The sequence below is a fragment of the Danio rerio genome, chromosome 2 (genome assembly GCF_049306965.1).
Source record: "Danio rerio strain Tuebingen ecotype United States chromosome 2, GRCz12tu, whole genome shotgun sequence".
In the NCBI taxonomy this organism is placed as follows: Eukaryota; Metazoa; Chordata; class Actinopteri; order Cypriniformes; family Danionidae; genus Danio; species Danio rerio.
The window spans coordinates 40,913,057-40,938,557 of NC_133177.1; the positions used below are offsets into that span (position 1 = coordinate 40,913,057).

General features: G+C 36.1%; 4 protein-coding genes across 6 annotated transcripts in view; 1 reads left to right on the forward strand and 3 right to left on the reverse strand.

The window, feature by feature from the left end:
• Positions 1-25,501, reverse strand: part of mbl2 (mannose binding lectin 2) — a 199,369-nt gene that overhangs the window by 2,213 nt on the left and 171,655 nt on the right. The gene's annotated exons all lie outside the window — the stretch shown is intronic.
• hbl2 (hexose-binding lectin 2) lies at positions 1,262-5,156 on the reverse strand. 2 transcript variants are annotated; one of them, XM_021467737.3, is made up of 4 exons: positions 5,066-5,156; positions 4,205-4,412; positions 4,035-4,112; positions 1,262-3,706 (listed from the first exon to the last, which is right to left on the reverse strand). In XM_021467737.3, exons 2-4 carry the CDS (start codon positions 4,410-4,412, stop codon positions 3,231-3,233), a joined length of 762 nt encoding a protein of 253 aa, XP_021323412.1. In that variant the 5' UTR covers positions 5,066-5,156; the 3' UTR covers positions 1,262-3,230. The 2 variants fall into 2 exon arrangements, with proteins under 2 accessions (XP_021323412.1, XP_073784623.1); XM_073928522.1 differs by having other exon boundaries at positions 1,263-3,706; positions 4,205-4,415.
• Positions 5,152-7,762, reverse strand: hbl1 (hexose-binding lectin 1). Of its 2 annotated transcripts, none has more exons than XM_021471255.3 (4): positions 7,403-7,762; positions 6,944-7,154; positions 6,773-6,850; positions 5,152-6,006 (listed from the first exon to the last, which is right to left on the reverse strand). In XM_021471255.3, the coding sequence occupies exons 1-4, from the start codon at positions 7,526-7,528 to the stop codon at positions 5,528-5,530; spliced, it is 894 nt and encodes a 297-aa protein (XP_021326930.3). In that variant the 5' UTR covers positions 7,529-7,762; the 3' UTR covers positions 5,152-5,527. The 2 variants fall into 2 exon arrangements, with proteins under 2 accessions (XP_021326930.3, XP_021326931.3); XM_021471256.3 differs by having other exon boundaries at positions 6,944-7,151; positions 7,403-7,725.
• Positions 7,573-25,501, forward strand: part of tep1 (telomerase-associated protein 1) — a 50,506-nt gene continuing 32,577 nt past the window's right edge. Inside the window, exons 1-18 of the mRNA XM_009298675.5 lie at positions 7,573-7,638; positions 10,180-10,717; positions 12,372-12,554; positions 13,580-13,729; positions 13,814-13,978; positions 14,140-14,277; positions 14,601-14,672; positions 15,359-15,480; positions 16,113-16,270; positions 16,350-16,459; positions 16,556-16,634; positions 18,502-18,700; positions 21,516-21,732; positions 21,834-21,986; positions 22,142-22,222; positions 22,312-22,430; positions 23,374-23,445; positions 24,961-25,107. Of these exons, the coding sequence (XP_009296950.2) occupies positions 10,190-10,717; positions 12,372-12,554; positions 13,580-13,729; positions 13,814-13,978; positions 14,140-14,277; positions 14,601-14,672; positions 15,359-15,480; positions 16,113-16,270; positions 16,350-16,459; positions 16,556-16,634; positions 18,502-18,700; positions 21,516-21,732; positions 21,834-21,986; positions 22,142-22,222; positions 22,312-22,430; positions 23,374-23,445; positions 24,961-25,107 (2,693 nt within the window). The 5' untranslated portion in view covers positions 7,573-7,638; positions 10,180-10,189. The remainder of the gene's footprint in view (positions 7,639-10,179; positions 10,718-12,371; positions 12,555-13,579; positions 13,730-13,813; positions 13,979-14,139; positions 14,278-14,600; positions 14,673-15,358; positions 15,481-16,112; positions 16,271-16,349; positions 16,460-16,555; positions 16,635-18,501; positions 18,701-21,515; positions 21,733-21,833; positions 21,987-22,141; positions 22,223-22,311; positions 22,431-23,373; positions 23,446-24,960; positions 25,108-25,501) is intronic.

The following is a 25,501-nucleotide window of genomic DNA, read 5'->3' on the forward strand; positions in this document are numbered from 1 at the left end:
AGGATAAGCTTAATCCATTGCAGTTTGCATTTAGACAAAGCAGGGGAGTTTAAGATTCTTGTTACACTGTTGAAACACCTGTTTAACCACCTGAAAAAGCCTAAGACTCATGCCAAATTGTTGTTTATTGATTTCTCTTATACTTTTAACATTATGAAACCATATTTGTTGATTGAGAAACTGACATCCCCTTTGAACTTGGATCTTAATATTAGTGGATGGATTATGTAATTTTAGTAGGGCGTCTGCAGTGTGTGTCAATGGTGATCCCTTGAGTTTCAGTATTGTACCACTGGGTCCTCTCAAGGTTGTTGCCTTTCACCTTTTGTTCATCATGTATACTTAATGATTGTCGCATTGTGAACGGAAATTGACATATCATAAAATAGGCTGATGATTCAGTGATTGTGAGTCTCCTCCATGAGCAGGATTTGGGGCATAGTCCTGTTGTGGAAGAATTTACTTCCTGGTGTGATAGATTTTTTCTCCAGTTGAATGTAAATAAAACAAAACACATGGTGATAGATTACAGGAGGGTTTCTTCTACCCCGACAAGTTAAAGGTTTGGACATTGAAATTGTTGGCACACATAAATATTTAGGGGTTGTTATCAACAATATGTTGACATTCCAATCTAACATCCAGGCTGTCTATAAAAAAGAGCAACAAAGACTGTTTTCTTTTTTTTTTAGGAAACCTAGATCATTTAGGGTTTGTACCTCTAGTCCAGGGGTCACCAATCTCTGTCTTGGAGGGCCGGTGTCCCTGCAGGGTTTAGCTCCAACTTGCCTCAACACACCTGCCTGGATGTTTCAAGTATACCTTGCAAGGCCTTGATTAGCTTGTTCAAGTGTGTTTGATTAGGATTGGAGCTAAAATCTGCCGGACACCGGCCCTCCAGGAACAAGTTTGGTGACCCCTGCTGTAGCCAATGATAACACTGTTCTATAATCAATTTATTGAATCTGTTTTATCTTTCTGCATCGTAGCTTGGTATGGTCAAATAAGAACAGGTTGGATAGCCTTGTAAAGGTGGCAGGCAAGATTATTAGTTTTAACTAAGCAGGGCCAAAGGTAATGTATCAAAATTATGTCTTAAAGAGAGCTCAGGGTATTTTCGGCACCCCGGATCACCCATTGTACTCTGTGTTTCAGTTGTAGCCATCAGGATGTTGTTTTAGAATTCCTATAGGACAGAAAGAATTAGAGATTCTTTTATTGTGGCCATTAGGTTATTAAATAAGTCCAGGGGGAAGGGGCATGTATCTGACAATTGATTTATTGTATGTTTTATAGTAAAAACTTGGTAATGTGTACATGGAACTTTACCTGTGTTATGGCAACTTGCTGGAGTTTTAGTTTCTCTAAACGTGATAATAAAGTTGAGTCTATTATACCTTTAAAATCATTTGCCAAAAGACTTAATTTACAGTAGGTGCATATTTTAATCAATCATGAACTGTACACATTGTTTGCAAAACATTTGGTGCATTTATTTTTTGTTATGTATATTAAAGAGCCCATATTATACATGAAATAGGGTCATATCCTGGTTGTAAGGGTCTCCAACAACAGTCTAATATGCATGCAAGGTCAAAAAACACTTTCATGGTCTTATAATCTGCATTTATTTTTACCTAATTATCCCAGCGACTCCTGTATGAATCGTCCAGTGATTCATTTGTTCCCAAACCCCTCCTTAGCGCGGAGCTAATCTGCGCTGATTGGACCGATGACAGTCTGTCGCGATTGGTCGACTGCCTTCAGTCAGAGAGTGAAATGGCCAATAGCTAATCAGCAATTTAAAAAGTAATCACAGTTCATACACGCTCGATAGTGTAGACGTGGAGTTTAGCTGCCACACTATGGCGAGTGGATAGTGCCACGGATAACCGAACGAAGGAGACAGTCGTGTACTCGCCATACCACACACACACAAAAACACACACACACACCTCCGGATGACAACGCTCCCGCTTCCGCCCGCACCCGCCAGGTTTTAGCCTGAGAACCCGCTCCGTTTTCTGCCCGCCGCCAAAAAATCACCCAGTATACAGTCCAGACAGCCAAGCTGTCAGTATAAACACACACACACACACACAGCACAAAGCTCGTTCGTTCGTTCGTTCGCTCTCTCTCTCGCTCTCTCTCATACGCGCGCGTGCGCACTAACACACACACAAGCACCACGCAGACTCTCTCTTTCTAATTCGCATAGCAATATCCGTGATATTGCTAGACAGCCCGCTCCCGTCCCAAATTAAACCTGTTACCGACCGCTCCCGCGATTAATTCGGAAATTTATTCCCGCGGCTGTCCCCGCGCCAGATTTCTGCGGCGCGGGAATAAATTTCCGAATAGAACTCAGAACTCTAGCACGGAGCTCCATAAACAAACAGCACGCGTCGCGTTTTTAACGTGACTTTGCACGCGATAAGATAAAATATCCAGTTAACCTGATACAGTACACGCGGTTACAAGTAACAAATCACAACTAAATACATTTGCAAGCTAGAGTCAACGAGGCAACAACTTTAACCGCACGTACTTACACTTGAGAAATGGAAGAAACCCATCCTGACGTCCATCAGTTACTCTTTACTGATCCTTCCTTTAACAAACTCAGATGAAGTATTCTTTGTAGCATGTAGCTTCCAGAAGTTTCCAACTGCTTGGTTATAATGCTGATGTTTCATCTTTGGGTAGAGACTCAATATATCCATCTGCAGTGTGACTTCAATCGACCGGCATGTTTGTGTGCGTGTTGTTTGTGGGTGTGCGTGTGTTTGTGGGTGTGCGTGTGTTTGTGGGTGTGTGTGTGTGTCTGGGTTTCTGCGTCAGAGGGCGGGGCCTCAGGTTTGAAATCTCCCGGGTTTGCGCGTGCACGTGAATAACTTGGTTTCGTTCGTACGTCATGGCGAAACACCTAATGAGTCGGTATCAAGGCGACTCGTTTGAAGCACTATGAGTCGACTCTTTTATAGATGAATCAACCGTTTTAAACACTGTATTCTTACAGATTTAAGCCTTAGCTGGATACTTCACTTCACTTAGAGCTGTGTTACACACTACATGGAGGGGAATTTTCAAAAACCCATAATATGGGCTCTTTAAATGTATCATTTTACATACTGAAGAACGTGCTTCACACTTAAATCTAAATAGTATCTCATAGGTTGTTTAAAAAACCCTAATGGTCAATATTTGCATTCTCATTTTGTGCAAATATACTACATGTCTATTTCACATATAATAGGACGTATGTCACCACAATTTCCATCATCCCAAGTGCCAGAAACCTCTATTACACCACAGTCTTGTCCTCCCCGGTAGTCATCAGGCTGACCAGGACCCCAGTTGGTAAAAGTTAGTTGCTTCCCCTCAATGTCTACAAACTGTCCTTCTGTTTCTCTGTCTGTGACTCCAATATACGGCTTTCCAGTACTTAAAGCACTGGATACTGACACCCTGACTAGAGCTTGGTTTTCTGCAGCAGTTTTTGGCACAACTAATGTTCCACCAGCATCCTTGCAGAATTTTATGCCATCATTAAAATTTCCCAAAATACCATCAGTGACGTAATATTTCTGTCCAACTCTCCTAAAGTTGCTGAAGCTCGCAGCTTTCTCAATGGTGTCAATCTCGGCTTTAAGATTCTGGATCTCAGACTTCAGGGACTCAATAACACTTTCACTTCCATGAGACCCTGAATAAAGAGTATTTATGTTAGATAGGTTGTAAACACACTTAATGTTCATGCACAATTATATATGCTGAAGTCCCCAAATTTTTACTTGAGGAATTTTGGTAATACTTTACTTTGAGGACAAATTCTCACTATACATGATGGCTGATTAGCAGAATATTACAAAATAATTATTTTTCAAATCTCTTGATACTACCCCACACCTATACCGAACAGCACCTTATTAACTATGAATGGGGAGCAAATTAGACGTTTATGTTAGCTAGTTAATAGTTTGAATTAGAGCCCAAACTAAAGTGTAAATAAACTTATAAATAACTAATAATACCCGGTGGACCCCTTTCACCCTGCGGCCCATCAAGTCCAGGTGGTCCAGCTTTACCAGGTGGTCCCTGCACACTCACTCCTGTAAGCAAGAGCAAAAATGTCATGTATTAAGGAAGAACTGAAATGAACAACAAGCTCATGCTCTCTCGCTCATCAATCCCAGACACAAACCTGGCTCTCCCTTCTCTCCTTTGGGTCCAGTGGCTCCATCTCTTCCGTCTTTCCCGTCTCTGCCAGGCAGACCATTGTGTCCCGGAACACCAGGAACTCCAGCATATATAGGACAGTTCAGGGTTTGAGGCTCAGCAGCTCCGACCAATACGTGCAGAACAAGCTGAAGGAGCAGAAAAACCCCGAGGAACAGCTTCAACAGCGCCATCTGCTGGGACAAACAGGAAAACTCACAGAACTTATCCTCAACCTGTAAAAGACGACTCGTTTGTTAAGTTTAGTGGAAATTAAATCCTTCAACTTAAGGTACCGCAGATAAATATGGGGTTAAACTTTTGGAAGATAAATTACCGTGTATATTATTAGCATATAAGCGGTATTACAATGTATACAGTACAGTTCTGCACGATTATATTGCTTATCATGCCTAAACAAAACTACAACCTTGCCGCCTTACCATGCAGAAGGAGTCTATTATTGAAAAACTTATAATTAGTGATTATGTCTTCTTTAAGAATAATATTATCGAAATGTTTGGTATGAAAATGGTACCGCCTCAGAAAGGTGTGACTGCCATGCCAATGGAGTAAACAGGACCCTCACCCCCCAATACGGATAAAAAAAGATGGGCCAAATGACATTTTAAAATTAAATTACCATTCATTAAAAAATTCTTGACTGATTAAGACTGATTTAATTTTTGATTAATGAATTTTCCAAAAGTTCTTCATTTGGTCCAGCTGGGAGTCCATCGTTATGCTTCTTTGCTGGATAACAGTTTGCAGTTCTCCATTTCTGTCATTTTTAATTCTTTCATTTATTTACTGATATTTTAAGATAATGTTCAGGACAGGTACTTACCAGTTTAATAAAGGAGCCAATGTGTAGCAAGTCTGATTGGCGAGGAGGGTCGTCTGGTTTAAAATCTGTATGCCTGTTGTTGTGAATCTTGCATTGTAAAAAAAACTCTCTTCCCCTCAGGATATTCCACCCATACAATGCACAATGTGTTTTAGGGTGTGTTTGTTTTTTTCACCCAACCTCCCATATTTTTACAACCTGGTTAACTGTTTATTATACATTAAAGATCATGTGCCAAATACTTTTTTAGATGCATATTATAATCACCCATGAACTGTACACATTGTTGTTTGCATAACATTCGGTGCATTTATTTTTTGTTATGTATATTAAATGTATCATTTTACATTCTGAAGAATGCTTCACACTCAAATATAAACTATTTGTAAAGCATATAGGTTGTTTAAAAAACCTTAATACGGAATTTCTGCATTCTCATTTCATGCAAATATGGTAGAGTTACTACTTGATGTCTATTTCACATATAATAGGACGTATGTCACCACAATTTCCATCATCCCAAGTGCCAGAAACATCTATTACACCACAGTCTTGTGCTCCCTGATAATCATCAGGCTGACCTGGTCCCCATTTGGTAAATGTTAGTTGCTTCCCCTCAATGTCTACAAACTGTCCTTCTGTTTCTTTGTCTGTGACTCCAATATATGGCTTCTCATTAATTAAACCACTCGATGCTGCCACCCTGACTAAAGCTTGATTTTCTGCAGAACTTTTTGGCACAACCAATGTTCCACTAGAGCTCTCGCAGAGTTTTATGCCATTATCGAACGTTCCAAAAATACGATCAGTGACGTAATATTTCTGTCCAACTTTCCTGAAGTTGCTGAAACTCGCAGCTTTCTCAATTGTGTCAATCTTGGCTTTAAGATTCTGGATCTCAGACTTCAGGGACTCAATAACACTTTCACTTCCAGGAGACCCTGAATGAAGAGTATTTATGTTAGATAGGTTGTAAACACACTTAATGTTCATGCACAATTATATATGCTGAAAACCTCAAAATTCACTTGATAAATTTTGGTAATGCTTTACTTTGAAGACAAATTCTTACTGAAATTACGGGGGGTTTCTGGGAGAAATAACAAAATGGGAGGTTGGCAGGAAATGGGTCTGAAATACAGGAAACTCCCGGGAAAAACGGGAGTGTAGGCAGGTGTGAGACACTCTGCACTTTGACTACTTCAATATTGTTGATAAGCTGTGGTCGGCATTTCTTTCTGTCTTGGACTGAACGCTGTCGACCAATCGCAACAGATTGTCATTGGTCCAATCAGCGCAGATTAGCTTCAAACTAGGAGAGGTTTGGGAACCAATGAATCCCTGAACAATTCATATAGAAGCTGTTGAGATAAATACTGTAAAAATAAAAGCATATTATAGGACAATAAAAGTGTTTTTGACCTTGCATTATGTATATCAGCCTGTTGTTGGAGACCCCCAAAACCAAAATAGGACCCTTTTTAATATATAATAAGGGCTCTTTAAATAATGGCTAATTAGCAGAATATACAAAAAATAAATAAAAAATAGTTTCAGATCCCTCAATACTACCCCAAACCTAAACACAGCAGCACCTTATTAATTATTAATAGGGAGCAAATTACTTTACTATAGTTATTTAATAGTCTAAAATAATGCCTAAACTAAAGTATAAATACAATTTTAAACTACAATAACTAATAATACCTGGTGGACCGCTTTCACCCTGGGCTCCATCAGGTCCAGGTGGTCCAGCTTTACCAGGAGGTCCCTGCACACTCACTCCTACAAGCAAAGAGCAAAAATGTCATGAATTAAGGAAGAACTGAAATGAACAACAAGCTCATGCTCTCTCGCTCATCAATCCCAGACACAAACCTGGCTCTCCCTTCTCTCCTTTGGGTCCAGTGACTCCATCTCTTCCGTCTCTGCCGTCTCTGCCAGGCAGACCATTGTGTCCAGGAGTGCCTGGAACTCCAGCATAAGCAGGACAGTTCAAGGTTTGAGGGTCAGCAGCTCCGGCTAGGAGCTGCAGAACAAGCTGAAGGAGCAGAAGAGCCCCGAGGAACAGCTTCAACAGCGCCATCTGCTGGAACAAAGAGTGATGGGTGTTTTTCAACAGTTTTGGACAACTTTAATGAATGCTTGATTCACTTCAAATGCTTACTACTGTACACGAAGCAACAATGTTTTTTAAATTCATAGACGTTCACTAGAGATTATTATTTTCTATTATAAACTCGTTAAACAGCCTACAATACAAAACACAGTATAAAATGTTTCGTTGTTTATCACACATTAGTACAAAAATGTCAGCATCACTGCTACCGTACGTACTGCTTCAATGGAGAGTCGCTCCTTTAGTGAACGTACAAATACTACAAAACTAAAATTTCCGACGTGACTTGAGAAAGGAGTTTTCTTGCTGTAGACGCCACGCCTCCAAGCATGTATTCGAGTCATTACGGTAACAGTAGCTATGACAGGTGAGGAAGTTGTCGAGTTTCAGTCGTCAACAGCTCACCGGTTTACTTCATTGTACACTAATAATACATGGTCGCAAAGCGTTAAAGGTAAGTTTTTGCCTTTATTTTTTTAGTCACGTCGTAATGAGTGTTTACAGTAACGGCCACGTTAACGTCAACAATTTCTGCATTGTCAGACATGCGTCAGACTGTTTATGTTTATAAATCTGTCGTGTGTCAGATTTTACAATCATACTTTACTGAACAAGTTATTTTTTGTGCGTAAATATATCTCACATTAAATGATGGCGTCCTATGCGGCCATATGGAACTGACATTGCGAGATAGAAATTATATTATTTTTCATTCATATCTCAGATAAGAAAGGGGACTTTGTCCGTCATTCAGTCTGTCAACCTTAAATGTCCTGCGAATAAAACTTTATAGGCAGTTCATCTTTAGAAAAATACCCACTTTACGTTAAGGGCGTCACATAGTCATTGAGGGAAATTTATAGACTTTATTCATACCTCTAATAAAATAAACTCGTTGAAAAGGCAGGAATAATTGGAGGTAGTTTGATTGTCCTGCTGTGCCTACAGTACGTTTGTTGTTTGCATAAGACACACCTAGAGTAGGCTTGTCAGTGCCATTGATTCTGAACTGTCACCATCTTTAGACAGAAAATCTGTCAGCTTATGCTGTCAATGTTGATAGAATAGTATTTGTTTTTTCTGGTGTAACTATGTATAAAAGCTTTGACATATTGCTATGGCAGTTAGCATAAATACATGAGCATAACTCAGCAACAGTGCTGGTTAGTAAGTGAATACTTGTAATGTGTTTTTTGTATATGTAAACTAATATGGCAGTAACATAGCTTCAGGTTTGCATATTTTTTAAATATCCGCATGACATTGAGGTAAACGATAATAAATGTAATATTTTTTTAAAAGATTTATATATATATATATATATATATATATATATATATATATATATATATATATATATATATATATATATATATAATTTAGATTTATATTTAATTTACACTTATGGGACTAAGCTGAAGAAAAGTGAGTGAGTGAGTAAGTAAGTGAGTGATTTAATTAGTTATCTTATCAACTCCCAAACCCTTCTCAAACAGTGTTGGGTTACTGGGTAAGATTGTAAGGTGTTTCAAAAAAGTAAATAATCATTGATTGAACAATCAATTGTGTTTAGTTTTCTGATTACTTTGTCTAAAATGTCACTTGATTACTCAGTAAGCAGTTTTATTACTTGATTCAATACTATTTAAAATTTGTACAGAATACATCCAGAATCATCCAGAATACAAATTAAACGTTAACAGTTGAAGTTAGAATTTTTAGCCCCCTGTTTATTTTTCACCCAATTTCTGCTTAATGGAGAAAAGATTTTATATTTTCCAAGACACTTCTATACAGCTTAAAGTGACATTTAAAGACTTAAATAGGTTAATTAGGTTAACCAGGCAGGATAGGGTAATTAGGTAATTTATTGTATAACTTTTTTTTTTATTCTGTGGACTATAGAAAAAAATATATAGCTTAAAGAGGCTAATAATTATGACCTTAAAATGGCTTTTAAAATCTGTTTTTATTCTAGCCAAAATAAAACTAATAAGACTTTCTCTTAAGAAAAATATTATCAGACATACTGTGAAAATTTCCTTGCTCTAATAAACATCATGAAGAGTTTAGATGCAAAAACTTCAAAAACAAAATGCCGTCTGAAATTTTCCTCTAAAATTAGCATTTTTTCATGCTCCTGTGTGTATGTTCAGTAATATAACTTTTATGGCATAGAATAGGTTCTTTTCCTGGCCTTTAAATGCAAAACCCCCTAGAGTTCTTCTCAAATCAGCCATTTTTTATACTTCTGTGTGCATATTTAGTAAAGTTAATTTTTTGGCAAAGGACAGATTATTTTCATTGCCTTTAAAGTAAAATATCTGACTATAAACATACATAGGGGGCTAAAAATGCTCATATATCTTATATTGAATGCTGTCCATATATCTTGTATTGTATTGTATTTATTTATTTATTCATTTTTAATTTCAGGGGGACTTTTAGCTTAAAAAAGTAACAAGGAATGTTAAACATATGTATCAAAACTTAAAGTTTTTTAAAGTACTAATGAAATCATATTTTATACTGAATATTTCATATTAACATTTAATTTCTTTCTCAATTCATTGTTTCTTAAAAATTAGTGATCATCTGACAAATTTAACCTTCTTTAGTTATTCTGCCAATATATTTGTATAACAAATATATATTTACTCTGATTTATATAGAGCTGTTGATTCATGCACCATATTTTAGGCAAGTATATTTAAAGTAACTGTAATTAAACCTAAAAATTAAAAGTAATCCCCTACTTTATGAAGAAGTCATTTCAATACTGTAAATAATCACACTCAACACTCATCTAAAACAATCACTTTGAGGAAATGTGACACGTGATGTTTATTGTAGTTAGCCAGACATTTCATTTTTCACAAAAGTTATTTGGAACATTAAAGGAGACCCTTTATTTATGTATGCAGTCTATGTAAATAAATGTAAATAATTTCCCTTTGAAGCACACATTCCTACTCCATGTTTCTGCCTTCTTCAGCTAAGCAGTCATGAAGGCTCCGGCTCTCCTTCAGTCCGATCTGAAGGTAAATACGGACATCAGACTACAGCAAATTTGCCACAGTCCCCGGCTGGAAAACCGCATTTTGGCTCAAGCAGCCTCAGCATTGTCTCACCATCAGTATGCAGCTCCATCCTGGGCCAGTCAGACCCACATCTCCTCAGCATGTCCAGCTCTCCAGCCAACCAGCCTGTCCTTAACCAGGTCTTCCTCGTCCCTTCTGTCCTCCACAACGATGAGCTCTATCTCCTCTGATTCGTCCCTGCTGAGCACCAAAAACACCCTTCTGATAGAGCCCCGACTCCACCTTCCAGCCTCATCCTCTCTCACCTCCACCTGCTCCCAGAATCCTCTACTTTATTGCTCTAAAATGTCCACAGCCAGCATCATCCCAAATATCTGCTCCTATCCGTCAACTTCAGCAGAGGATAAAGTGAGCTCACATGAAAAGAGAGAAGAGGAAGGCATACTTTTATCAACCGAAGGCCTGCTGGGAAATAGAGAGGAGCCCAAACAGGTATAAAGTGATTTCTTCCATGGTGATTTGTAAAATTGTTTGCGAATATTTCAGCACTGTCTTTATTGATTTTAGGAAGCGTAACTAACAAAAGAATAAAAAACAAAAATAGTAATTATAATAAACAAAATTGGAATATATAGTGCTTAGCATAATTGAGTACACCTCATTTTAAAACTGAATATTTTTATCCATTTCTCAGTGAATATAGGCAATGTATTTAGGTGCATTTAAACAAAACCGATTTATTAAACAGATATATTCATTAAAATAATGTTTTAATCACTTAACATATTTAGACATTGAAAGATAATACAATTAAATTCATGCTGAATTTTACATAAAAAATTACAACCTACAAAATTCACACTAAAGTTTTACTTTTTTGCTCCTCTTGATTTTGCCTCCTTTAAAAAATTGCATTTAATATAATTCTATAGCATATACATTTGGGTTTACTAGTTTTTGGACTGTGATCGTAGGTTATTTATCGTTTATCTTTATTTATCGTAGGTTAGTTAGATAAGCTCCAGATTTGGCTTCAGTACTGACTGATCTAATGTATATGCACAAATATAATATCGTATAGCTTACTTTAAAAAATATGAATTTAAAAGAGAGATTTGTGAGGGGTGTACTTATATATGCTGAGCATTGCATATATAATACAACTATGATATATGTAATATACGTACAGCAAGAAATATAGAAATTCACACCTGTATATTGATACTTATATTCATAGACACATGTGTAAATATATAAGGATTCTTCAAAAACTTATTCTTTTCTTCGCAAAACTCTTTTAAGTTTTCCCTAAATAAATATATGATATTTTTTTTTCAAAGCAAAACACAGAAACAATCTTTGAAACTATTGTTTAAAGGGCACCTATGATGAAAATCAACTTTTGTAAGCTGTTTGGATAGAACTGTCTCTATGTATAGTGTGCCCACTGTAAAATTTGAGTAATATAAACTCAACAAGTCTCATTTTTATAATTCAATCACGGAATTAAAATAGGACCCAAATCCCAGTGATTTTGAGGCCCACCGCAACGTGACAGGGTAGTGCTTTTTTTCCTCTGCCCACAGAATTGTTGAACAGGCACATTTAAAAATGTATTTACAATAGAGCATGTTTGTTCAGCATTTGTGGGAGACTCATCATTTCAGAAAGGCTTGAATAAACGAAATAAACTTACTTGGTATTTTTGACTAATGAGATGAATTTCAGCTTCATACGAGTCTGTCTCTATCACTGACCGACATAACGCATGATTAGAAGCAGACACGCATGTGGGAATGGTGTGTGGGGAAAAGCAGCTCATTTGAATTTAAAGCCACAGGCTACAAAAACAGCTACAACGTATTCAGACACCAAAATAGGCAGAATCTGCAGGCTATAATAAATAATCTAATGGGTATTTTAAGCTGAAACTTAACAGAGACATTCTGAAGACACCAAAGGCTTATCTTACATCTTGTACAAGGGGTAAAATAGGTGCCCTTTAAAAATGTCTTTCTTTGTTTGTCCAATGGAGAGCTAGTCATGTGTTAAATCTTTAATTGTTTAAAAAATTGGTTCTACATGAACTAACTGATGCATTGCTTGTATGCAAATCCTCTTAATTTTATTACGTCTTACTTTGCAGGATGCCCTCAGGATGTCTTCACAGGAAAGCTTGGATGGGGATGACCAGATGCTGTCGTCTGAAGCGGCTGTTTTGGATATGGATGTAGATGGAGTGGGGGAGCAGACTGTGGCCCTTCGTGAGGAGTTTGGAGATCTTGAAGTAAGCAAAGAGGAGAAACTTGCTGAACTGAAGGACCGGAAGGTGAGCTGAATGAACACATTTATTCTTTAGCTTGATGTGTGTCTATGTTTTGGTGATTAGACACTCAGCACAATTATAAATGTTGAATCGTAGGTGTTTTTCACAATTATGTCAGATTGAATAAAGATGTTGACAATGCAAAACAGTGACGGAAGACTTTGCCAGGTGATTTTACAAAAAAAAAAATGTCAAACGTGTATATACAGTGCCCACTATAAACGAGTAAATTCCTCACAGATCTGTTTTAAATGAACATATATTTTACAGGATACTTTACAATAGGATATTTGTGCACATACTTTAGATTATTCAGTTATAAAAAGCCAAATCTGGAAGTAATTTAGCAAAATAATTTCATAATTAGCACACCCCAATGAATATTTTAGGGGAAATATTAAATAAAATTGTAATAAAGAGAAAAAAAATCAAGACAATCATAAAAATACCTAATGTGAATTGAAATATATTACCTAAAGATGTTTGGTTATCACACTCGCATTTTAATTTTAACTGCTTAATAATAAATACTGTTTACTAATAAATAACTTAAGGAAACCTTTACTGACCCCAACCCTGTTGTATAATTAAATAATAATAACAATAATTTAATAATTAAATCATTCATTCATTCATTTATTTTCCTTTGGCTTAGTCTCTGATTAATCAGAGGTCACCACTGTGGAACGAACCGCCAACTATTCCAGCATATGTTTTGCAGAGTAGATGCCCTTTCAACCGCAACCCAGTACACAGTCATACACTATGGCCAATTTAGTTCATCCAATTCACCTATATCGCATGTTTTTATGCTGAACATGGGGAGAACATGCAAACTCCACACAGAAATTCCAACTTGCCAAGCCCGGACTCGAACCAGTGACCTTCTTGCTGTGAGGAGACAGTGCTAACCTCTGAGCCACAATGCTACCCTTTTAATAATTTAAATAATAATAATAAATAATTACTTCAATCATTATTCTGCCAGATAATGGATGTTGTTTTTGTTGTTTTTGCAAATCCTTCAGAACAACCTGTTGAATATGGTGTGCTGCTCGCTGATTCAGAAGGGCTGTGCCCCAGGCCAGAAGGACTGGGATAACAAGAAGAGTGTGTGGAGCATTATCAAGAAACTAGCTACCGAGATTACCACAGAAGATCCTGAGTTTGTCCTCAAGGTTTGTGCATTTGCGTGTGTGAGTGTATGCTTGTTGTGATTTTTGTAGTTGATGCTAATGATTTTATATTTGCATTGGTTTTAGGTTGCAGTCTACACTAGGCAGGAACTGAACATTCGTATCACAGCCAACTACCTGCTGGCGTTGGCTGCTCATCTGCCTGCGTCTAAACAACACCTGAGAAGATACTTTTGTCCTGCTGTGCAGCTGCCATCTGATTGGCTGGAAGTGGCACGTCTCTATAGCATGGTATGTTCGCCTGTCATATGATATTTACACGGTATTATATATCATATTGGCTCTTCAAGGTATTTCAAAGAATATTAGCACTGTAGATTTACAAATAAGGTCTTTATTTTTCTTGTGTGGTATTATTTCAATGTTGTTTTGCTTTTTTCCTGCTCTTTCAGTGTTTCAGTAAATCTTTACCCTCTTGCCTGAAAAAAGCTCTTGTGGATAAATTTAAGCAGTTCAGCGAATATCAGCTGGCTAAATACAATACACGAAAGCATCGCTGCAAACACAACAAAAACCAAAAGAAAGGAAAGGTAATGTAAAAAACCCTCAATCTTTAATATTATAGACTAAAACATGCACATTACAGTGGCTCCATAAGTCTGGGATGATTCAAAATTAATATTTATTAGTTATTTTACCCTTTTAGAATATATATTTGAATAAATCTTATTTACATAAGCTTGGTTTACGGTTGATTTGTTTTTAATAAGATGATGTCCCATATTAATACTGCTGACTTGTGAAATGCTCTGTATTTTATGCCTTTAGAAAAGCACACATCCAAGATAAAATATTGAACACGTTATTTCTTTGTAAATATTAAAATATGGTTGATTTCTACTCTTTGTTTTAGAATATCTCGCCCGAGGAGTGGAAGAAGTGGGGTGAGCTGCTCAGAGTCGACGAGCCCATTCTAAGAAAATATGTGAGCTTTGCCATCTTTAGATTCATTCATTCATTTTCTTTTTGCCTTAGTCCCTTTATTCATCAAGGGTCGCCATAGCGGAATGAACCGCCAACTTATCCACCATATGTTTTACACAGCTGATGTCCTTCCAGCTGCAACCCAGTACTGGGAAACACCCATACACTCTTATAGGCACACTCATACACTACGGCCATTTTAGTTTTATTAGTTCATTGTTTAATTAGTTTAATTTGGGACTCAAACCAGCAACCTTCTTGCTGTGAGGCGACAGTGCTAACCACTAAAGCACCGTGTCGCCTATGTTTAGATTTATTTGTCTGATATTATATAATGCCTTCCATCTAATATATCTGTCATACGGATGAGATGTTGAAGTGAGGTCCTGACTCTCTATGGTCTTTAAAAATCTCGTAAAGAGTATAGGTGTAACCACAATGTCCTGGCCAAATTCCCTCCATCTGCCCTTACCCATCATGGCCTCCCAATCATCCCCATCCACTGAATAAAGTCTATCACTGTCTTACCAGTCCCCCAATTGCTGGTATGTAGCGAACACACTGGTATGACTGCCATAAATGCGCTATATAAATACACATTACAGTACTTTACATTACAACGTTACAAATGATTGTTAAAATGACCTAATAACAGCTTATGGTACTTTTCTGTATGTTCTGATGTAGTTGGACAGCCAGAAGCACACTAAAAAAGATAAAAAAGAGAGTGAATTCAGCCTCAAGAAGATGGTAATGCGCCTTCACATCAAGGAATCTGCAGAACATGTCATGGCCATTCTGGGAAAGAAGTTAGTTCTGCAATTTGTGTGTACATTTTAATGAACCCATGATGCTTTTTAGATTATAGCTTTTGTAAAGTCTGTTTTGTAGCTGTTTGTGTATGTAAAAGGTGTAAAACAGATTCAGATTTAGTTTTTTGCTCATTCCAGTCTTACTGCAGTTCATAATGTTTGCGTACAGTCTGTTTTCTGCAATAGAAAATCCACATGCATTCACTACCAGGGTTTAAGGGCTAGAACTGATAAGTAAAACTGATGTCATCTGTTTATGCAAGTGCTCACAAAGCATATGTAGCTGAAATTCAGATGTGGTAATCTGCAGTTTGTTTGTAACCAATCACAACAGACTGAGCGAATGTGACCAATCAGAGAAGAGTACATTTTCAGAGTGGAGGAGTGTAGAGAGACTGGATTCTTAACTGTTAAAGATAGTGTATGAATAAAGGTTGTGCAGTAATGTATATTACAAGAACTTGCAAGTGTTTCTCACTGTGGATGGGTGTAAACGTATCGTAGGAGGGTGTAAAACAAAATTAAAAACCTTAAGAAAAGCAAAATGGGGACACTTTAATATGTTTTACATTGGTTAACTGCTATCTTCAACTTTCTATTTTTTTATGTATTTTTTTTTTATTCTGCAGATACCCGAGTGATCTGAAGGCGTTCTCTCGCAGTGGTCTTAGTGGGGTCTGGGACAGAGAGAGAGCCGGAAAGCAGATGAAACTTAAGCAACCTGACACATGGGAGCGCAAAGTTAGTCAGGAGGGAAACAAAGCTGCCACCTGGGAGAAACTCATCGGTGTGTGAAGGAGGGACATACTGCATCTGAAACGGACATTATTTTTGAACGTCTACTTATTTAGGTTTTTAATTTGCAGATGGGAAGTCTCTTCCTTTTATGGCCATGCTCAGGAACCTGAGGAACATGATCACTGTGGGCATCAGCGAGAAACATCACTCTAAGATTCTTAACAGACTGTCCTCGAAGGTGAGCTAGATTTCTTTCATTCTTTTGCTCACCGAAAAGTGTGCGTGTATGTGTATACAGTATTATTTCATTTTTGAGTCTGAATTTTTCTTACAGAATGCTGTAATCCAGAGCAGGCAGTTTCCCTTCCGCTTCCTGTCTGCTTATAAAGTCATTTTGGAGCTCTTTAAGTTTGGTAAGTTCCTGATTTTAAAGGGCATTCAATTTAAGAGTTGGGTCCAGATGAATGCAAAAACCCAAGCTGTAAAAACTGAGTGCAAAACTTTGAGACCCTCATACATGCTTTATTTAAAATGAATATGTTCTATTGCTTTATTGCATTGTGTGTTCATGGAGGGCATTACTTTTTATGTGCAGAAGCCCTTTGCTGGAGATTAGGAAAATAATGTTGCAGACACCATTAGCAAATCCATGATTATACTATCAATACAGTTTTACTTGCATTAATTAGGGAGGCAGTAATAAAAAGTAATTATTAATATGTAACTAAATAAATTAAATTAATGGGTAGTGGTCAAATCAGCAGGACATCAGTTAGCAAGATGAAAGTTTTTCAAGACTGGTGCAGGGCTTCTGGCTGTGCATACGTCAAAGCTGTTTACATTTTGATTGAGTCGGGTTTAAAGTCAAGTTTGACTTGGGTCTAAATTAATCAGTGCTGTCTTGGGTCATTTTTTTATTCTTAAAAATAGTAATGCTTATTGGATTAAATAAAAAATACTTAAGGTTGAGTGCAGATTTAAGGCCTGAAGTCTAGTTATGACTATAGTTTTCCAGAAAAGTGACCTGCATGTCAAAATCATGTTAAATGCTAGGATTTTTTAATGAAATAATGTTGATCTATTAAGGTAAAACATACATGATCATTCATGGTACACAGCAAGGATGTTTTAAATTGATCAAAAGGATTAATAGAGACATATTATTATTAGTAGTAGTATTAGTATTAGTATTATTTTTATGTTACTGAAGGGTTCTGGTTCAATTAAATGCTGTTTTTAAAGCCTATGCTTGTCAAAGCGTTAAAGAAAAAGTTTCTACAAAAATATTAAGTAACTACTGTTTTTAATGTTGACAATAAAATAAAATGTACAATGAATCAAATCAGGCTATGAGAAAAATTCTGCAGGATCATGGGACACTGAAGACTGTAATGATGGCTGCTGTGAATTTACCAGTCCATTACAGACATAAAGGGCCCTATCATACACCCGGTGCAATTAGGCGCAAGACGTGTTTGCCGCAATGTGTTGCTATTTTTAGACCAGCGCATGTTTGTATATAACTCTATTGTTATTATTGTTCATGTATTTGTTTGCTGGAAATTAGAACTGAATTTAGAAATTGTTTTGAAACAAATTTTTGCACTTAAGAAACTAAATTAAATATTCAGTCTAATGGATGTCTTCAGTGAAGTGCGTACAACACCATTTCCTTATCCAAAAAAGAGAGAAAGAGAAAGTAAGTAGGCCGAATGGAGGAGGCTTGTTCTTTATACTCACTCTGCAGATGGTCTGTTTAACAGTTTTCTTGTTAGTGAAGTGTCCAGTTTTTCCACTTACAAAGTCTGCCATGTAAATAGCAAAAGACGAGTCTCTGATTGGCTTAATGCACATTATGCTCAAAACACACCTGTAACTCATCAAGAGAATAAGCACAATCCTGTTAGACCATGTGCCACGGCGCAAAGCATATTTTCTGTCCTCAATATAGCAAAAGTGGATTTAGACACGCTAATGCTATTGCGCCATGCTCTTTAGACTTTGCACCTAGATCAATAAAATAGGGCCTAAACTATGTAAAGCGAGCTATTTCCACCTTTATTTTTTTATCATATTAATGTATCTTTTGGTTAACACAAATTATTAAAAAACAGATACCCCAAACCTTTGTACAGTTGTGTATATTTAACTCGTACATTAGGTTTAAGTGTTTTAATCTACAAAACTGTTTATTATTGAAACAGCACATTTCCATAGAAACTTTTTATATTTTTATAGATGTGCTCTTGATGTTTGAGTGACATGTTTTCCCTCTTTCAGCCAGAGGAGCTGCGGTAAAAACGAAGAGCTCTACGGACATCATTCGAGACATTCTAAAGAAACTGCCAAAGACCAGACGATACAACCGAAACTGCTTGGACTGGGATAAAGCAGAACGCAAGAAACTGCGGGTTACATTGCGTGTGCCCTTTGTCTACCGCCTGTTCAACGTCAAACGCAGTCTCATGATAAAAGCAAAGTGTGTATTGCTCAATATTTTGTTTAAAAAAACTTTACCATAGTTTAAAGGTGCTTTATGTAAGTTTTTAACTGTTATTAAGCATTAAAAAAACATAATATGTTTGCAGATATTTAAGAAACATGGTAAGTGAACATTTTTGTTTATGTGAAAAACAATGCTAGGATCAGATATTATGCTTTGAAAATATGAGCTACATGCTGGAACGGCTGTCTTTGTTTTTGTTTTTTTAACCCGCCCAATGCCAGTTTAGCCAATTATATTTCAGCACCCTGCGTTGCCTTGAAGGAAAGCTGAGTAATTCATTCATTCATTCATTCATTCATTCATTCATTCAGTCAGTCAGAAAGGCTCTCAAAGTGTTTGACCACAACCAAAATGCAACCTCTTGTGGACAGTAGCAGCCTCCGAAATGAGACTCAGATTCAGAGTTCCACATGAGGTTGTAAATTAGCAAATAATATAAGTATAACGAGCGTAAACATTGGGTGAGAAGGTTACATTTTAACATCGTGTCCTAGTAACACGCTACATGAGGAGATTTGTAGTGATGGGTAATTTGGCTGTTTGCACCAGACGAAACACGACAGAAATGAAAAAACATCCATTCAGACGCAAAGAAAATATGCACTTGCATGATAAGGTTTATGATCTAATTAATACATATTAACCCTCTTTACCATTATTAAATGTACATGCTGAATCACTGATATGTGTTTAGTTCTAAAGTTCAATTTCAAACGGTTTATTTTATTTTCAATAGGTGAACTATCTGCTGCTGCTTTCAGTAGTGTGACCATAAATGTCATGTAAAATGGTATTCACACTAGGCCTGTGTGATTAATCGAATCGCAATCGCAAATTCAAATGTTACGATTAGCTAATCGCAAGAGGCTGTGATATGAAATATTTATGTATTATTTAATTTTTCCTGCCCAGAGCAAATGCGTGACTTTTATCTGTGTGTGTGATAGTCTTACTAGCCAATTGGGTGATTGCACTTTCGTGCACTTCACGTTTCGACTTATGCGGTGCGCCCACAATAATTAAACAAAAAAACAAACCGGAAAGCTCAGACAATTAGGATAGTGGCGTCTGTTGCTTCAGAAGCATTAATAGACAAATTAATATCAAAGAAAAACAGGACATCTGTAATACGGGAATACTTTGGTTTCAAAGTCACAGACACCAAACAAAACAGATAATCTTTAAGAGCTGTTGGAGAATTGTTGCCACGGTTTGAAGATTATTGACCTAAAGCTTGACTACAAAATTAAATTGCAAATCAAATCGCAAACGCAATATCTGTCAGAAAAATCACAATTAGATTTTTTCTCCAAATTGCACAGCCCTAATTCAAACTCACATTGTTAGCATTTAACACTAAATAAAGCACATGAGGTTTACTTGAGGTAAACATTATCAGTCTATCCTGCTGTTCAGCTGCAAGAAATAGAAGCCGTTTCTAAAATATAAATTTCAGTTCTTTTGGTTAGAACAAAAACTATACGGAAAATATGGTTTCTATCACGTGCCGTTGCTTTTATTTACACACGACTTAAATTAGCCTTAAATTAGCCTTTAGGCTCTAGGTAGGCACACTTCTGTTGATGTTGTCAATCAGGCAACCTGCGCTTGCGTGTGTTTTAGACCAGGTGTGCAATACCTAGTTCAACTGGGTGTTAAACTCACATACTGCACCTTTAAGATAATTTTATACTTCGGTTACACCAAGTCACAATTTCATTGTTGAGGGGGAAAAAACTGGATAGCTGCATTGGTATTAAAACAGACTGACTAGTAGCAAAAATGTTGGGAAGTTTTAACCAAAATTTGGGTATAATATGGACAAATCCTGTTCTGGGTTCTGGATTTAACATTTAAATAGTTTTGGTCGCACTTTGTTTTAAGGTACAATTCTTGCTAACGAACCTAAGACCTTTATCTCAATAAGCTACTAATTTCTTTAGGAAATAAGGATGTAGAATAAGATGATACTTTGAAAATACTAACACTAGTTAAAATCGTATTAATAGGCAGGTTGTAAGGACAGTAGTTAATAGTGGGAACTGAAACTAAGATGTCAAAATAACTTTTACCTAAGCAGATGAGTTTATCCATATTTGACCCAAAGTTGGTTTAAAACATATCTAAAGTGTAACTCCTCAACTAGAGCTAGGTGATATGGCAAGAATGCAATCTTGATAATTATTTTCCATATTGAACCATAACAATATATATTTCGATATAAGTTGTTAATGCTTCCAGATTTAAAAGAGTAGCCAAAGAATGACTGAAGCCACAAAAAATAGAGGGCCCATTAAATGGCATAACATATTTTCAATACATTTTCAGTGGCCAAAAATTCGGTATTATTTAATATCAACACACTTTTAGATTCCCATTGTTGCATATTTCTGCTGTGTGATTGGCTCTTAGATCAATATAGAGCAAAAAAGTCCCGAGCTTATCAATGTTATTAATAAAATATCAACCATGCCCTATCCTTAACAAATATTTTAAAGTTGACAGGATCTAAAACAAAGACAGGAATAAGACAGATATAACAGAGGAATTCATTGTTTTCAATATTTATTGGCAACACAAAACCTAAAAAATTATTTGAAATCAAAATTGAAGCTAGCAGTTCATGGTAAGTGTGCTATACTTTACAAATGTTTTTTTAATCTTTTTTATTGGCCAGCAATACAAATGTTTGTGCACTTTTTTTGCATGTTTTCTTGATGTCAATTGCATTCTAAATGTTGCTTTAGGATTGTTTGGTCCTCCACTAACTTTTTTTTGTTGCTGCTAGTCGGAGACTGTACACTCAGGAGCTTCTGAAGAAGTACTGCTGCGCTTTGGAGAAATCTGTGCAGATCTCCTGCAAGTACAACATCCCCCCTCTCCCTGGACGCACTCTCTTTATCTTTAATATCATGAGTGGGATGGACGAGAACTGGACCAATGAGGAATTCTGCTTACCCCCTGAAATCACCGACAACCTTGATGAGAATCAACTTTCAGCGAAGGTCGGATATGAACGTCTTTTGAATTTATTTTGCTGTTACATTTTACATGTAGTTTGATATAAAAGTAGTCTAAATGAAACATATTGAATTGTTTTTTGCAGCCATTAGAAACTGCATTGCTCTTGTGCATGATGATGAAATACTGTAGTGAAGACTCTCAAGTCTTTTTCATTTGCTACCAAGACTTATACGAGGTCAAGTTGAGGTCTGACGTCCTTCTGGATAATGTGAGACAAGCAATTGAGCTGTCAAAAGTAAGTTTGCTCAGAAAAAAATCCTAAGAGAATTATATGATAAACATTGCATAATAACATACTATAATACTGTTTAAAATTCTGCCTAATTGCTTTTTGTTTTTGGATGAGGGACAACTTTTTGTGTTTTATGCCTTTGCCTCTCTCTATTTTAGGAGATCCGGGAAGACTATGATAAATACGAACACATATGTTCCTCTGCATTCTTCACTAAGTTAACAGTAGAGAGAATAAAGGTTTCATCTCTTTTTGTATTTGTAGTTATGCCAAGGTGAATAAGGTGTTATAATATAGTGCGTGACTGTTAAAACCTCTTCTCACACAGGTGGATCGTATAGTTTTGTTTGAAAGATACTATGATGACGATAGTTTGATGATGGAAATCAGTAACTACAGACAGGATGTCCACCGTGATACTGTTGTGATGGATCTGCAAATTTCAAGGTGTGTTTTGTAACTTCTCAGTCTGTTATGCAACTTCTTGATGGCAAATATGGCCATAGTTGCTAATGTACAATTAAAGTCAGAATTCTTAGCCTCCTTTTGATTTTTTTTCTTTTTTAAATATTTACTAAATTATGTTTAACAGAGCTAGGACATTTTCACAGTATGTCTGATAATATTTTTTCTTCTGGAGAAAGTCTTATTGGTTTTATTTCGGCTTAAACAAAAGCAGTTTTTAATTTTTTAAAAACTATTTTAAGGTAAAAAATTATTAGCCCCTTTAAGCTATATTTTATTTCAATAGTCCACAGAAAAAAACATTATAAATCTGCGGTCACACTAGAGTTTGTGTGTGCGAAATTCTGTAGTACGGCGCTGCGAAAGGGGCGGGATTGCACAAGATTATTAGACATTAAAAAAAGTGAGCAATCGGTCCATGTTTTAAATTCCTGTACAGAGAGGTCATATTTTGATCCTCGATTGGTCTCGCGCAGTCAAGTGATGCGATTTCGCAGGTCTGAGTTCATCAAACTTGAACTTTTTACCGCAGCGATCTGTGAAACTTGACGCACAACCTTGCGAAAGTCTAGGGGGAGAAAAGTTCAGTGTGACTATTTACACAATAACTTGCCTAATTACCCTAACCTGCCTAATTAACCTAATTAACCTAGGTAAGCCTTTTAATGTCACTTTAAGCTGTATTGAAGTGTCTTAAAAAATATCTAGTCAAATATTATTTACTGTCATCATGACAAAGATAAAATAAATCGTAGATATAGATTTAGATTTAGATTTTCTAGATTAGAAATGTATTGAAAAAAATCTTCTTTCCATTAAACAGAAATTGGGAAAAAATAAACTGGGGGCTAATAATTCTGACTTCTACTGTATACGTTTATGTAATTTATGTAATTATGTAATATATATATTTCTTCTTCACCAGGCCTTCAAGAACTGAATTCAAAGAGGACTCCAGCACAGTACAGATTTGGGGGTTTAGTGAGCAGATCCTGAAGTATGTTTTATAGCTTAAGATAGTCAATATGTTCTACTCGGCTTTATGTAAATTGATTTTAAGATGCTTTTCTTGTCCAAAATTTCTGAGCTAGAGTAAGATTTACTTAGTATTTACAATTTACACTACTTCTCTAAAGTTTGAGGTGTTCTGGGATTTAAATGTTTCCTTTTATTTTGCATCACAACTGATACATTTTTCCAAGATGCTTTAATGACTTAAAATAATTTTTTATATACACACAGTGAAACACTAGTTCTGTTGTTGATTGACATTATTGTGACTGACCTTATTGCACAGAATGCATTTGAGTTTCCTTTTCAGATGCAAAATTTATGAGGGGAAAGAATTCTTTAATCATGCCACACTATTTACTAATGTTTGTGGTAATTAGTTCACTGGTATTTGTATTATTTATTATCCAAAAAGCTTTGACTAGAGGCTTGATCACATTTTGTCTGGGTTGTTATTTGTTGACCCACATTTACATTGCAAAGTGCATATCATCAGAGCGTCTGCAGGATCTTAAAAAGTTGATAAATCAATGTAGATGTAATGCCTTGACTCACTCAGGAAGACAAAAGGATCACAGGATTTATCAAACTCATAGATTTACAAACAATCACTTGAAAGCCCATGGGGTGACAACAAAGCACAACTTAGAATACTGTACGATGAACTAACTGAACACAGGGACTTAAAAACACAGGAGAAGATCAAACAGATTACATACAGGGGTGAGACACAGGTGGAAATAATGAACATAAAGAAACGGCGGGAACTAGAACAAAGGAGCACATGTGGAAGGTCACATGATGAAAACAAACACGCATGGAAGACAGTACCTGACAGTAATGAAATTTGAGGCCCTTAAAACTTACTAAAAAGTCCTAAATGCTATTTTGCAAGCTATTAAATTTTATTTCATTTTGATTATGCTATGTATGGTTGTATGCTAAAGTTTGCTTCAGTTAAATCTGTGAACATCAGAATGCTCTTTAGTTTATGAAATCAATGAAATCCTACGAAATTTGACATCATGCTGCTTTGTTTACTACAGTAACCAAGGCAAAACCATTTTTTCGGCAGTTCTATAGGCACCAACCTGCTGAATTAGCTAGATTTAATAGATTTTTATTCAGTATATGAATAATCTTTTAGTTTTGAATTAGTTTTTTTACATTAATATTTAGTAAATATACTAACATATACTAAATTTAGTTATTCAAGTAAAATATCGCCAGTGTTTCCAGTTAAAAAGTAGTTATAAGGTCTTAAAATGTATGGAAAGAGTCATTAAAAAGATCTTCAAAAGGTATTAAATTTTACTCTTTAATTCCTGTATATACTCTGATTATAGACATGAGCTGCTGCATCTGTGTGCTTTAATATGTACATTGTAGATGTTTTTTATGCATTTATGCTTGAGCCGATTGCATGACTACATTTGGATGTACGTTCTCTCAGTGGCTGGAGTTGTTTTAAATGCTCATTCAAATGTGTTCTGGGATGTAGGTTTGTTTCTGAGAGAGGCTCTTCAAGGATGCTGCAGCATGTGGAGAACATGGACAGAGTCTATAACATCCCACCACCACAAGGATGCCAAAAGGAGCCTGAGAGATCTGCTGACGTCATGCCACTTCAAGCAACACCAAAGTTCAGGTATGACTATTAAAAAAGAATATATAAAAGATAAATAGATCAGTAACTTTGTCCAATTTGTGTCTAGAATAAGTTCCAGTGTAGAACAAAATAAGCTGTGAATACGAAGTTCTGAAAAATGGTTGTCATTTAGAGCATGCTTTTTCTCAGAAAAGTACAATTATTCAGCATTGGAATTATGTTTGTCTAAAAAAATAAATACAAAATTACACACTTTTTTTGTATTTTATGCAAAAAATGCTCTAAATAATTTTTTTATTTCAAATGAGGAAAAATGTTATCAGTAGTTTAACTCAAGCACACAACAATTAAGTGTTTTTTTTCTCCATAGCTCTGTAAATGTATTGTTAGAAGGTCAAATATATTTCCCACCCTAGATAAAAAAAAAGAAAAA